This window comes from Mandrillus leucophaeus, unplaced genomic scaffold (genome assembly GCF_000951045.1).
Source record: "Mandrillus leucophaeus isolate KB7577 unplaced genomic scaffold, Mleu.le_1.0 Scaffold1268, whole genome shotgun sequence".
Taxonomy (NCBI): domain Eukaryota; kingdom Metazoa; phylum Chordata; class Mammalia; order Primates; family Cercopithecidae; genus Mandrillus; species Mandrillus leucophaeus.
This window is the reverse complement of record NW_012101076.1, coordinates 214,314-227,195: the sequence shown is the minus strand read 5'-3', so window position 1 is coordinate 227,195 and position 12,882 is coordinate 214,314. Positions and strand designations below refer to the sequence as shown.

The 12,882-nt window shown below is 38.6% G+C and overlaps 1 protein-coding gene across 3 annotated transcripts in view; it reads right to left on the bottom strand.

The window, feature by feature from the left end:
* Positions 1–12,882, bottom strand: part of RASGEF1B (RasGEF domain family, member 1B) — a 45,369-nt gene that overhangs the window by 8,875 nt on the left and 23,612 nt on the right. For 2 of the 3 annotated variants that reach the window (XM_011972093.1, XM_011972094.1), the window contains 6 exons: positions 12,094–12,306; positions 11,534–11,608; positions 9,768–9,863; positions 9,551–9,653; positions 5,979–6,058; positions 4,504–4,599 (listed from right to left, as the gene is read on the bottom strand). In XM_011972093.1, coding sequence (XP_011827483.1) covers positions 4,504–4,599; positions 5,979–6,058; positions 9,551–9,653; positions 9,768–9,863; positions 11,534–11,608; positions 12,094–12,306 — 663 coding nt within the window. Of the gene's footprint in view, positions 1–4,503; positions 4,600–5,978; positions 6,059–9,550; positions 9,654–9,767; positions 9,864–11,533; positions 11,609–12,093; positions 12,310–12,882 lie in introns of all 3 variants that reach the window. The other variant, XM_011972091.1, reaches the window with a different exon arrangement.

The window sequence follows — 12,882 nt, the reverse complement described above, 5'->3', positions numbered from 1 at the left end:
GTTAGCACCTGCTCATGGGAAATCACCTAAGAAGTACCTTGCACAATATGTTTTGAGACAAATGTGCCCCAGGTGAAGGCGGAAATATGAATGTATAAATTAAAATTAATAGTTGTTTAAAAACAATAAACCTTTAAAAATACTTTCCCATCTGAATCCTTTGGCTTGATGAGGTGGTATTTAATTAATTAGCCTAAAGCAATAATCTCTCAGTAAGTACCCCAAATCATACTAAACCCACAAGAAACAGAGAAAAAGGCTCACATACAGTAATTTCCGTTTTCTCTCAAATGTCAACATATTTTTAAAGATTCTAAATTTCCTACAATGTAAAAAAATCCATTAAACACCGATTGTGGGTCTATCTTGTTTGCCCAAGATCAGATCTTTGAAGTTTCCTAAGCTTCACTCAGGTGGTACTTCTATATTGAGTGAACAGGAAAACATACTTTTGGGCTCCCACACAAAAATATTAAGTATCAATTCCCTTCTAAGGAAAAATTCAGATTTTCACCAAAGTCATTTAAAAAACAAGTTTTGATTATTTTTGTTTCATTGATTTCTGAAAATAACCAAAATGAATCTTCCATTTTCACATCTTTGGACATCTCACCTAAATATACTTTTAATCATTTATTATTATCTCTGAAAGTCTCTAAAGCCAAATTAGTAAAGATCTCATTACCTTTCCTTCTAATATGATTGGCTATTTTCCATTATGTTAGAACTAAACAACATAGTAACAATAGTAAAAGTACAACTGAACCTTGCTTCTTTGAAAGACTATTTGTGAATGGGAATGCTGGACTTTGGATGCTGCCAGACAACAGTAAAAAATTTGGCTTCAGAATTTACTGGTGGTATAAGCTAGGAGTTGGCAAACTGTGGCCCTCAGGCCTCTTTTTTATGGCCTAGGAGCCACACATTTTACATTTGTAAGTTGCTAAAAAAATCAAAATAATAATATTTCAAGATGCATGAAAATTATATGAAATTCAAATGACAGTGGCCATAGAGCTTTAATGGAAGAGAACCATATTCATTCATCTTCATATTGTCTATGTCTGCTTCTGTGCTACTGTGTCCAAGGTGAATATGCACTTAGAGGATAATAAGGATACATCATCATAAGACGGCCCCAGGGAAATAAGAACAAAATTATAATCAAGATGTAATATTTGTATACTGTAGCAGCTTTTAAACAAGAACTTTATTTTTGTGCTCTATTCTTTGGTGCTGAGCTGTGAGATTCATGAGGTGTTGATCATTGACTATTTCTTATTGATATTTAAACTTCTCGTAAATTCACACCAAGTGCCTATAGCTGGCATAGAAATTCTAGGTGGCAGAGGCTATACCTTACATGATTTTTGCATTCAGGGGTGCCTGCAAGATGCTCCACTACTGACTATCCCAATCACTCTTCCATAAAAATAAAAATGTAACTAATCTTACTTATGACACTTTACTGCTCTGTTCCTTATGCCTGTATACAAGAAAGAAGTCTTGCAGGCTTCAACTTTTCATTTATTCATGGATAATTCCCTTCAGATCTGTAGCCCCTATACAAATCTAATACAGTGAAAATCAGATTATAAGGACTTCCATGAGCTAAGTGAATGTACACATTATTAATAGGACAAAGCAAAAGTTTATTTTCCTCAAGGTCTTGTCAATGATGTTTTTAGCAGGAGAACTTCTCAAGTAATAGCATTTTTGAATTTCCTTTCAAAATATTCTTAGTTCAGAAACCCAGCAACTACACCATAAGGGTTTTGCCAGTTCCACACCTAGAAATGAATGCTGATAAATAGGACCAAGTAAGTTCACAGGAGCAGAACTGGAATGGCAAGAGGATTTAAAGCCACGTAATCATATGAGGAATGGTTAAAAACCTGGAGACACAGGTACCTACAGAAAAAAAAAAAAAAAAAAAACAGCTATTTAAAGAATTCTTAAGGGCTGCTGTGTGGAAAACACATTTGGTTTGTTCTATATTAGGTAGCTAGAGATGTGCCACTCTGACCACACAAACTTGAGATTTAAAAGGATACAAAAGATTCACCATATTGGTCAGGCTGATCTCGAACTCCTGACCTCAGGTGATCCACCTGCCTCAGCCTCCCAAAGTGCTGGGATTATAGGCGTGGGCCACCACGCCTGGCCAAAAATCCCAATTTTCTTGAATAAAAGGTGGATTTAACTAGAAATGCTTTCACTCTCAGCCTTTGAGACCAACTGTAAAAAGAGATGGCAGTTTTTTAAATGGCTGTGAGTTTTTTTTTATTTTACTTTAAGTTCTGGGATACATGTGCACAATGTGCAGGTTTGTTACATAGGTATACATGTGTCATGGTGGTTTGCTGCACCCATCAACCTGTCATCTAGGTTTTAAGCCCCACATGCATTAGGTATTTGTCCTAATGCTCTCCTTCCCCTTGCCCCCCAGCCCCCTTCTGGCCCCAGTTATGTGTTGTCCCCTCCCTGTGTCCATGTGTTCTCATTGTTCAACTCCCGCTTATGAGTGAGAACATGCGGTGTTTGGTTTTCTGTTCCTGTGTTAGTTTGCTGAGGATGATGGCCTCCAGCTTCATCTGTGTCCCCACAAAGGACATGATCTCATTCATTTTTATGGCTGCATAGTATTCCATGGTATATATGTACCACATTTTCTTTATCCAGTCTATCATTGATGGGCATTTGGGTTGGTTCCATGTCTTTGTTATTGTAAATACTGCTGCAATTAACATACGTGAACATGTGTCTTTATAGCAGAATGATTTATATTCCTTTGGGTATATACCCAGTAATGGGGTTGCTGGGTCAAATGGTATCTCTGTATCCTTGAGGAACTGCCACACTGTCTTCCACAATTATGTAAATTATGTTGAACTAATTTACATTCCCACCAACAGTGTAAAAGTGTTCGTATTTCTCCACAGCTTCAGCAGCATCTATTGTTTCTTGACTTTTTAATAATTGAATGGCTGTGCTTTCATTTGTTTAATGAACTACAGAGTACAATTTATATGTTCACATAGAACCTGTTTAAAACAAAACAAAACTAAACTAAAGCAGACACAATGTATTAAATGATGTAAAGGGTAAGTACTTGGGACTTTTTGTAGAAAAAAACTTAGAATTCCACAACTGAGAAATTTTGGAGGGATTGCACTTCAGAATTTCTTTGGCCAACGCTCCCTACTCACAGATATGATTCCACAGACTTCTGGGGCAGAGCCCACCAAGCCCTCACTGAAGCCCATGCAGAGAGAACCTTGCCTGCCCTGCAACACAGAGAAGGTGAATGAGGCCACGTACAGCCCCTTCAGTGGGCTTACTCTTCAGTGTGCTGCAATTCTCCCACATGTGCTCATTGTTTGAAGCTTAAAAGACTTCATATTAGATTCTTTTCTCAATCTAATCACAAGCGTACTGGGATGGAGCAAGTAAAACTTAAAAGCTGGCAAACCCTGTCAGGCTACAGTAAGACTGTCATCTCTGCTTCATACCCCCTCCGATGTTATAAGTTTCTTTATTTAAAGAAAAAATTTGAAGGATTTACAATATCCCTCAAACATTGTTAGAACTGATATTTCAGATCTGATTGAGAACCAACTTAGCATTTACTAAAGGTGGGGTTGTGTGTTTATTTTTATTTTAGATCATTGAGGCTGAAGCTTTTTCAAGGGACGTGATTGGAAGCTGTGAAAGGTTTTTTACCTCGTTTTCTTTTATTTGTGGAAGATATAGTTTAAGTTAAAAGATGGATGGAATTGAAACCGAAAATAACCTCTATCAGGCAACCTTCATTAACCCAGTTACCATAACTAAGCATTCACTTCTCAAATAACATGACTGCCAAATGTTGAAACAGCTTACCCTTCCTCTGTAAAGAAATATGACACCAACACGTGCCAAGGAAGGACCCTCAGAATCAAGAATATGGTAGAAGAAGGATGGTACTAATTTGTTTAAGAGTAGGGTAGAGTGAGAAAGGACCATTAATTTCTCAGACATTACCCCTGTACTTTTTCTGCTACCCCCATAATCCAATTAGTAACAGCACGCCTAATGCTACAGCAACTAACCTACTTTCTGAAAATAAATGACTTAACCATGGGAGGTAAGCTAATTCTTTTAAGAGAAAAGGTTACATTAAGTCAGCTACCTTGTGCAGAGCTTAAATGTCTATTTTCCATTAAACTAAATTACTCTTTAATGCTATTAGTCATCTTAACATATGACTTAATGTATTGCTTGAAACACAATTAAGAGGCACTACAGAGTAATTATGTAAGTAATGTAATAATAACACAGCAATACCCAGTCTAACAAACTTTCTGGTAGCACTCACCGTCTCTGTGTGGCAAGTGGTATCATTTCTAGAGTACATGTCTCTCTTAAATCTCAACAAGTAAAAAAGCTTCAGTGTAGTAGTTCACATAGCATTTCAGTATAAAACACAGCAAGTCTACCGTAAGAAAGACTTTAAGTGCATACCTTTTCTCTACTACTATGAGCAGTTAAAGACCTTTGTGCTGCTCCACGAAGAGCTGTTCGATAATTATAGAAATTGCTTGAAGGGTCCATCTGATGCTATAGATAAAAGACAGAAGAATATTAACTCTTTATTTATTGTAAACTTCTGTAGGAAGTTTATGAGATCACACATTTAGTTACATATGAAATTCAAAATTAGTTAGGAAACTCAGTAGGAATATGATTTATCCTTCTCATACACACAAATGCACATGACACACATTGCACAAGTGTTTTCTTTCCTGAGGTTTGGTGTAATTATGTGAGCTGATGTCAGCTTCAATAATGTTAAACCTAAACTACATTCTTTCTAGGCTAATTGTTGAGCTTAGACGTAAAACTAGCAAGAGTCAAACACCAGCATTAGAAAAATTTCCTGTTTGCTTCTGAAGGTCAATGGGCCCACTGATGGTTAGCCATGTATAGTGAACCAACACTTTGTAGTGACAAATCATGCACAAATAATTGAAGCATATCATTTGCAAGAAGGAAAAGAGATGTATTGGGTTGTATGAATAGATCATAAAATAATAGGTATAATGATAATTTCCAATTTGGGAGAAAACTTGGGAAAGAACGCTTTCTTCTTATCTCCAAAGATAGTAATTCAAAGCACTGGCACACCAAGGTAGTGCTCAGATGAATATGATTCAAATACACATACTCTGGCACACGATTTTTTTTTCTTTCTTTTTTTTTTTTATTGAGATAGGGTCTCACTTTGCCACTCAGGCTGTAATGTAGTGGTGTGATCTTGGCTCACTACAGCTCCCACCTTCCAGGCTCAATCAATCCTCCTGCCTCAGCCCTGCAAGTAGCTGGGACTACAGGCACGCGCCACTACACCTGGCTAATTTTTTGTATTTTTCATAGAGGTGGGGTTTTGCCACGTTGCCCAGGCTGGTCTTGAACTCCTGGGCTCAGGTGATCCTCCTGCCTCAGCCTCCCAAAGTGCTAGGATTACAGACATGAGCCACTGCGCCTGGCCACAATTCTTACTATCCTCAGAATTGTATGGGAAGGGCTTTTTCACAGATCAGCTAAATTGCTGAAAGGATGAATAAATGTTACTCTAGGGATGGGGAACACTTCCCCTGAGACACTGAAGATAAATGAAGCTAATAGGCTCACAGTGAAGTAAAACTCTCAACTGCTCAGGACCGAAATGCCATTCTGGCATATAAGGTGATATGACTGACAGCTCACTATTTCCCCAGTCAATTAACCCCAGAACGGACATCTATACCTATGAAACAACCAGTACATAATCTGATTTATTTTCCTCTCCAATTCTACCCACTCTCCTTTCCCGGGGTCTGTAAAGATGGATGGGCTTTTCCTCTGTCATAGTCTGAAGGAGAGGCAAGACCACATAAAGGAATTCCACTTTCCAGGTGTCAAGTGTTACTTAACAGCAAAACATCGGCTTCACATACCTCAAGAATGTCAAATTTTGCAGTCTTCACTTTGGCCCAAGTTTTTTTTAGTCGAGAGACTGGGCTCATATTCATACCAGCTTCCCATTTGAAATGGAGGGGGAGAAAAAAAGGAAAATTGAAAGAGAGAAATAAGAAAAACCATAAACATACACTTCTAAAAAGCATTCACTACTAAGTGAGAATTCTAAAATTAGTAAGTAACAAACTCCAACTGTATAACTTTTTTTTTTTTTTTGCAAATTCTGAGTCGAGAAACAGCATAAATGCTACCATTGACTCTGTGCAGAGGTGAACACATTTTCTCTATAAAGGGAAAGAGTAAGCATTTTAGGCCATATGGTCCGTGTCATCACTACAAGACACTATCACTGTCGTGCAAAAACAGCCATCATCCAGTTATGCAGATAACTACATATACAAATGGTTATGGTTGTGTTCCAGTAAAACTTTGTTTATGTGCACTGAAATCTGAATTTATATTACAGTCACATGTTAGAAATGTTAATACTGGCCGGGCGCGGTGGCTCAAGCCTGTAATCCCAGCACTTTAGGAGGCCGAGATGGGTGGATCATGAGGTCAGGAGATCGAGACCATTCTGGCTAACACGGTGAAACCCCATCTCTACTAAAAAATACAAAATACAAAAAACTAGCCGGGCGAGGTGGCGGGCGCCTGTAGTCCCAGCTACTCGGGAGGCTGAGGCAGGAGAATGGCGTGAACCCGGGAGGCGGAGCTTGCAGTGAGCCGAGATCCGGCCACTGCACTCCAGCCTGGGCGACAGGGCGAGACTCCATCTCAAAAAAAAAAAGAAATGTTAATACTATTATTTTCATTTTTTTCAATCATTTAAAAAGATAAAAACCATTCTTAGCTCGCTGGTCATAAAGAAATCAGTGGTGGGCCATATTTGACCCACGGGTCATAGTTTGCCCACCCTTGACCTAGAAACTAATGTGTCAACCACGCTTTGTGTGTATTATCTCATATAATCCCTCAAAATTCTTAAAAAATATGCTACAGTTCCAAGGAGTAAGACATTTTCCCAAGGATATCCAGTTAACAAGTAACAGAGATGGAAGCTCACACGGAGCTAACACCATAACCCACACTCACTCCAACAAGCCAGGCTGCCTCTCCTGAATGATACTTCACGTACTATAAGTATTCAGAAAAATATTACAGTGGCTGTTGTACAGAAAAGGAACCCACGCTAGCCTAAATGAGTATATATATTAATTCCACATCACCAACATTCATATTTTAAGGACGAGAAGTGGGAGAGTGCTTCCTAATTGAGGTACAATTTACATACAAAAACTACACAGACCTTAAACACATAATTAGATGAATTTTGACTAATGTGTAAGTCCATGTATTACCACTCCAATCAAGATATAGTAGCACATTTCATGATCCCAGAAAGCTCTGGGGCCTCTTCTGGTCACCTTTGGACCCTCTTCTGGTCACCTCCCCACCACCACAGAAATCAGAACACTGGCTACCTAAAACCACAGATTCGTTTTGTCTGTCCTAGAACTTCGTATCAATGAAATCATACGGTATCTACTCTTGTCTCTGGCTTATTTTGTACAACATAATGACTCTAAAATTAATCATGTTACTTATACGTATCAACTGTTCATTTTTATTGCCGAACAGTATTTCATTGTATTAATATGCCACAATTTATTTAGCCATTCATTTGTAAATGGGCATTTGGATTGTTTCCAGTCTTGGGCAATAATGAATAAAGCTGCGTTCTTTTACAAATCTTCCTGTGGACATGTGTTTGCATTTCCATGGAGTAAATACATAGGTTTGTGCAATCTCTGCATTGCAGGGTATAAATATGTTTAACCTTATAAGAAACTGCTGAACAGTTTTCCAAAGTAGTAGTACCATTTTATACTCCTGCCAATAATGTACAATAAGAGCACCACTTGATCCACATCTTCAACACTATTTGGTGTAACCAGTTTTTAAAATTCCAGTCATTCTAGTGCATGCAATGGTATTAATATTTTGCTGCAATTTAATTTGTATTTCTCTGATGACTAATGATGTGGAACACCATTCCAGATACTCGTTGGCCATTAATATACAGTATCTTCTTGCATGACATATCTGTTTCAGTCTTTTGGCCTTTTTTTCACTGGGTTATTTGTCTTTTTATTGATTTGCAGGGTTCTTTATAGATTCTGGATGCAAGTTATTTGTCAGTTCTATGTATTACAAACATTTTCTCTGATGCTATGGCTTGCCTTGACATTTTCTTACTAGCAGAAGAGGGAAATTAAGTAATCTATTATCTAGACTGTGAGCCTTTCAGTCCCTGATTCAGATGATCTTTCTGTTTGCTATTTTCATGGAGTTAGTCAGATAAATAATAAGCTGAGACTTGGCCAGTATTTTTCTGGGGGGAGAGAAAGAAGAAATGGTATGTAAACAAAATGGAAAAATAAATTGGTGGAAGGGAGAATTTATTAGATTAAGATTCTTGAATTAAATTTGGTAGACTCTCTAGCTTTAAACTGATCCTTCAAAAAGACCTCAACTCTCTTCTTTTTTTTTTTTTTTTTTTTTTTTAAGACGCAGTCTTGCTCTGGCGCCAGGCTAGAATGCAGTGGCATGATTTCAGATCACTGCAACCTCCGACTCCCTGGTTCAAGCGATTCTCCTGCCTCAGCCTCCTGAGTAGTCGGAATTACAGGCATGCACCACCATGCCCAGCTAATTTTTGTATTTTTAGTAGATAACAGGGTTTCACCATGTTGGCTAGGGTGGTCTCAATCTCCTGACTTCGTGATCTGCCTGCCTTGGCCTCCCAAAGTGTTGGGATTATAGGCATGAGCCATTGTGCCCGGCCTATTCTTTTATTGAAATGTTTATTGAGCACCTACAATTTGTAAGATGGCCATATAATTGATTATACAAACTAAGATACTTTTAAATGAAAGAATTATTATCAAAAGCTATTATCAATAATTAAGGCAAGACAACAGGTATAAATTGGAACAACTAAGACATATTGTTACCACACATATTTATAGAATGAAAGGAAAGAAACACGGTCTCTGATGTTAAAACCTCCATAATATAGAGGAGTGAGTTTGTACACTAGAGTAATAAGGTCTGCGGGTGATAAGTACTAGAAACCTGAACAGTTAGAAAATGTGCCAGTTTCTTAGGCCACCCTCTTGTCCAAGGAATCAGATAATTGATTATTATCTCTGTATTTCTATAATACTTATTTCTATAATACTTGATATGCAAGCTGCCAAAATGCTTTTTAAAACTCTTTATTTAGACAAGTATCTTACCTACAACTCTTTGTAGATGAATATTAAGGTTAACTTAAAACGTTCCAAGAATTCTTGCATACTTAAGATAAGATTACACACATACTCGCACCCATTTGCCTATTTAAAGCATCTTGGACATTCTCAAGTAACTCAGGATTAAAAAACACAGTCTGTACTGGCAAAACCATACTATTTGCAAATTTTCTGTGGGTCACTTTACAGGATTCGTAAAGATAAAGGACATGTATCCTCCACAAAATACTCACAGATTATCGCCATCAAGGAGTTGAAGTTGCCAATGTTAAAACACTCCCGAGCTACGTCAATGAAATACTCAATCATTCTTGCTCGGTGTTTCTTCTTAACAGGCTATATAGCAAAAGACAATAGAGGGCAGTTATCCAGTATAAAGGCCCAACAGTTCTAAAATAAGCAGAAAAAAATAATATTGAGAGCTAGGAGACAGAAAATTCATTTCCTCACCATACAGATTTCTGTAGCAACCAAGTAGCTGAGGCGATTAAACCATTCCACGTAAGCTTCTAAGTTTCGTGTTTTCTTCCGTTCACTGTAGCAACTCTTTAGAGAAAACAAAGTAGACGGATGAGTTAGAGGAAAAAAAGAACGTATTGGACTCTCATTTTGTGAAATACGAGCCTTTATTCTCAGTTTACGGATTAGGCAAGCTTTTTAGAACAACAGAAAGAGAGAGAAAGACAATCACTGGCATTCTTGATTATCCTTACAGAAATATCGAAGTCCTTTAGGATAGTCCAGTGAAACACCTGAGGTCTAGAAATGTACTCTGATGCATTTATAAAAGTGTCCTTAGGCCGGGCACAGTGGCTCATGCCTGTAATCCCAACACTTTGGGAGGCTGAGGCGGGTGGATCACCAGAGGTCAGGAGTTCGAGATCAGCCTGGTTAATATGGTGAAACCCATCTCTCCTAAAATACAAAAAATTAGCTGGGCATGGTGGCATGTGCCTGTAATCCCAGCTACTCGGGAGGCTGAAGCAGGAGAATTGCTTGAACCCGGGAGGTGGAGGTTGTAGTGAACTGGGATCACGCCATTGCACTCCAGCCTGGGTGGTAGAGTGAGATTCAGCTTCCAAAAAAAAAAAAAAAGTGTCCCTAACCCCTCTTCCCGAGAAATTAAGTTAGTCTGGATTGTATTTTCAGAAACACAATTCAGAGGAAGAGTTCTGGCTGCATTCCAAAACAATCCTGACTCAGTTAATGGAGTGCAAATACCAGCTGCTATAATCGATACAGCAAAAAAGTGGCTACCAGTACAGAGGAGTAGAAATTTTTCTCTTAAAATGAAGCATAGGACAACATTTTACAACATAATGTTGCAACGAACTAAGTGTCTTTCAAGTAGATAAACAGAAGTCTACACCATCATGGTCTTTAGTAGGGTGAGTAACACATTGTTCAAAGGCAAAAAAGTTCATCTCATCTTGAAGTTCAAGGCCAGCTTGAAGAGGCTAATTACACCCCTCTTTCCTTCCTTCCAAAAGAAACAAACAAACAAAAAGTCCACTAGCCTTCTATGGCAAAACAAATTCTTCACTTCCTGTATTAGGAGACACTATTCTAAGTCCGGAAAACAGCTGTTGTCCCTACTCCCAGAAGGGGGCTTTCATCAGCGGGTGTTGTAGTCTTTGCCTAACAATTCAAAATGCTTCCAGGTCACTGGAAGAAAAAAAATTTCTTATATGTGTACACTGATTTGACAGTCCACGCCCAGCATTAATTTCTTTAATAGTGGGCTGCACTTAGGCAATAAACCTCTCATGAGAGATTCACCTTAAAACAAGAGGCAAAGCGGTCAAGCCCTTTACTCAGCAAGCTGGATGTGCATCCTGTCTTTCCTGCCCCTGCTATTGTTGAATCATGGGCAGAACCTTCTCAGCAGATTCTTAATCTGCTAAAACCATTATGCTTTCCTCTCCTATTTTCATCACCACAAATGCCTGCATCTACTTGCTGTAAAGGTCCTACTAAATTTCCCAATAAGGAGGAAGAAGAGGCTACAAGTTAGTGATGGAGCAAAATTGTAAAGGAGCTTGGAGACCTCGCTCAAGAAAACTGCAATGAATCAGACATGGCTGATGGAAAAAAAAAATTCTGATTTTAAAATCTAAAACCAAATATAGGTCTAACTTCTGTCCCTTACACCCACTATCACAGACTGAGAAATCCCATTTCTGGTTTCAGCGTTGACCTTTGGGTAGACTGATTACCTTGTCATTATCCAAAGGGCCCTTCTGCACGAACGCCTGAACAAATTCTTCCGGCCCAATATAATTGAGCCTCTCCTGAAACACAAACCCAGAAGGTCAACAGTATTAAAGAAAGTGAAAAGAAATGGACTGTCAACTCCCTCTATGACTTTTGGCACCACCTCCCATTTCTTAATGAAGATTATAAAATAAGCCTTTAACCCTAAATACTTTCATCATCTTCAAGGTCTGTGCAGAGGCAATTTTCTGCTTGGGTCAATACTCCACAAGATAGTGAAAGGCTTAGCAGGTTTTGGAAAAACTGATTAGAGGCAGAAGGTGAGGAAGGTCAATAAACTCTTTGCTCTTCAGCCTTGTTTAGTATTTATTTACATGTGAATCCCCAGAATATCAGAAGCATTCATACTCAAATCCATAAACATGGTATGTTTCAGCTGTCTCAGATGATTTCCCACTTGGATTATTCTAACCTCTCCTGTGACATTACTGTTGACAAATATATTGTCTAGTTGCCAAAGCAAATCCGTGCTTGTAAAGGGCAAAGATGATAACGGCCTTACCAGCTCTATATGAGTCAGCTGCTGCGCCAACGTGTAAGGGTCATTGCAGACAGTAATGATATCCCTTTGTATGGACTGTGGCTTGGTCTTGAGAACTGTGAGTCGATCTGTGGATGTGGAGCTGATTTTTGCCAGGACTTCTTCGTACTGGCTGAGTGCAGCAAGTTTGCGGATCAGACACTGCATCATCTGCTGGACATTCTTTCTGTATGTCTGCTAGGGAATAAGCAAAGAATTACATCCGTGCTCTGCATGTCTGGTTTTGCCACTATGCAAACTCAGAGACTATGTCCTCAAATGATTTTACCTGGACACTGGAGAATCAACTGGGTTAAGGGAAGTTACAGGAAGATTTGGCTAGCTCTAACAGTTTGAGACACATGCATAAGGCGTTTTCAAATCTGTAAGGTTTAGTTCTTCTTTGGGGTTGCTACTGAGAGTACAATTCAGGTTGGGCCATGAAAACACTACAGTGACAATTTAGATTACCTCTTGAGGGAATCCAGTATAATGAGTACTAAGTATAACTGAATGTCCTCTGTTCCAGCAAAGAAATGTACCTACCAGTTTACTGTTGGTGGGTTGAAATACATTGATTGCAAGTCAGTGCATCCTTTTCCTAACACTTTTTCTTTAGGGCCACCCTCTTGATTTCTCTAGTCTACCTAACAGAAATATACCATTACTTTCCACTCACCCCCTCGAACCACCTTCTTTTTGTTTTTGTTTTGTTTTGTTTTGTTTGAGACGGAGTCTTGCTCTGTTGCCTAGGCTGGAGTGCAGTGACAT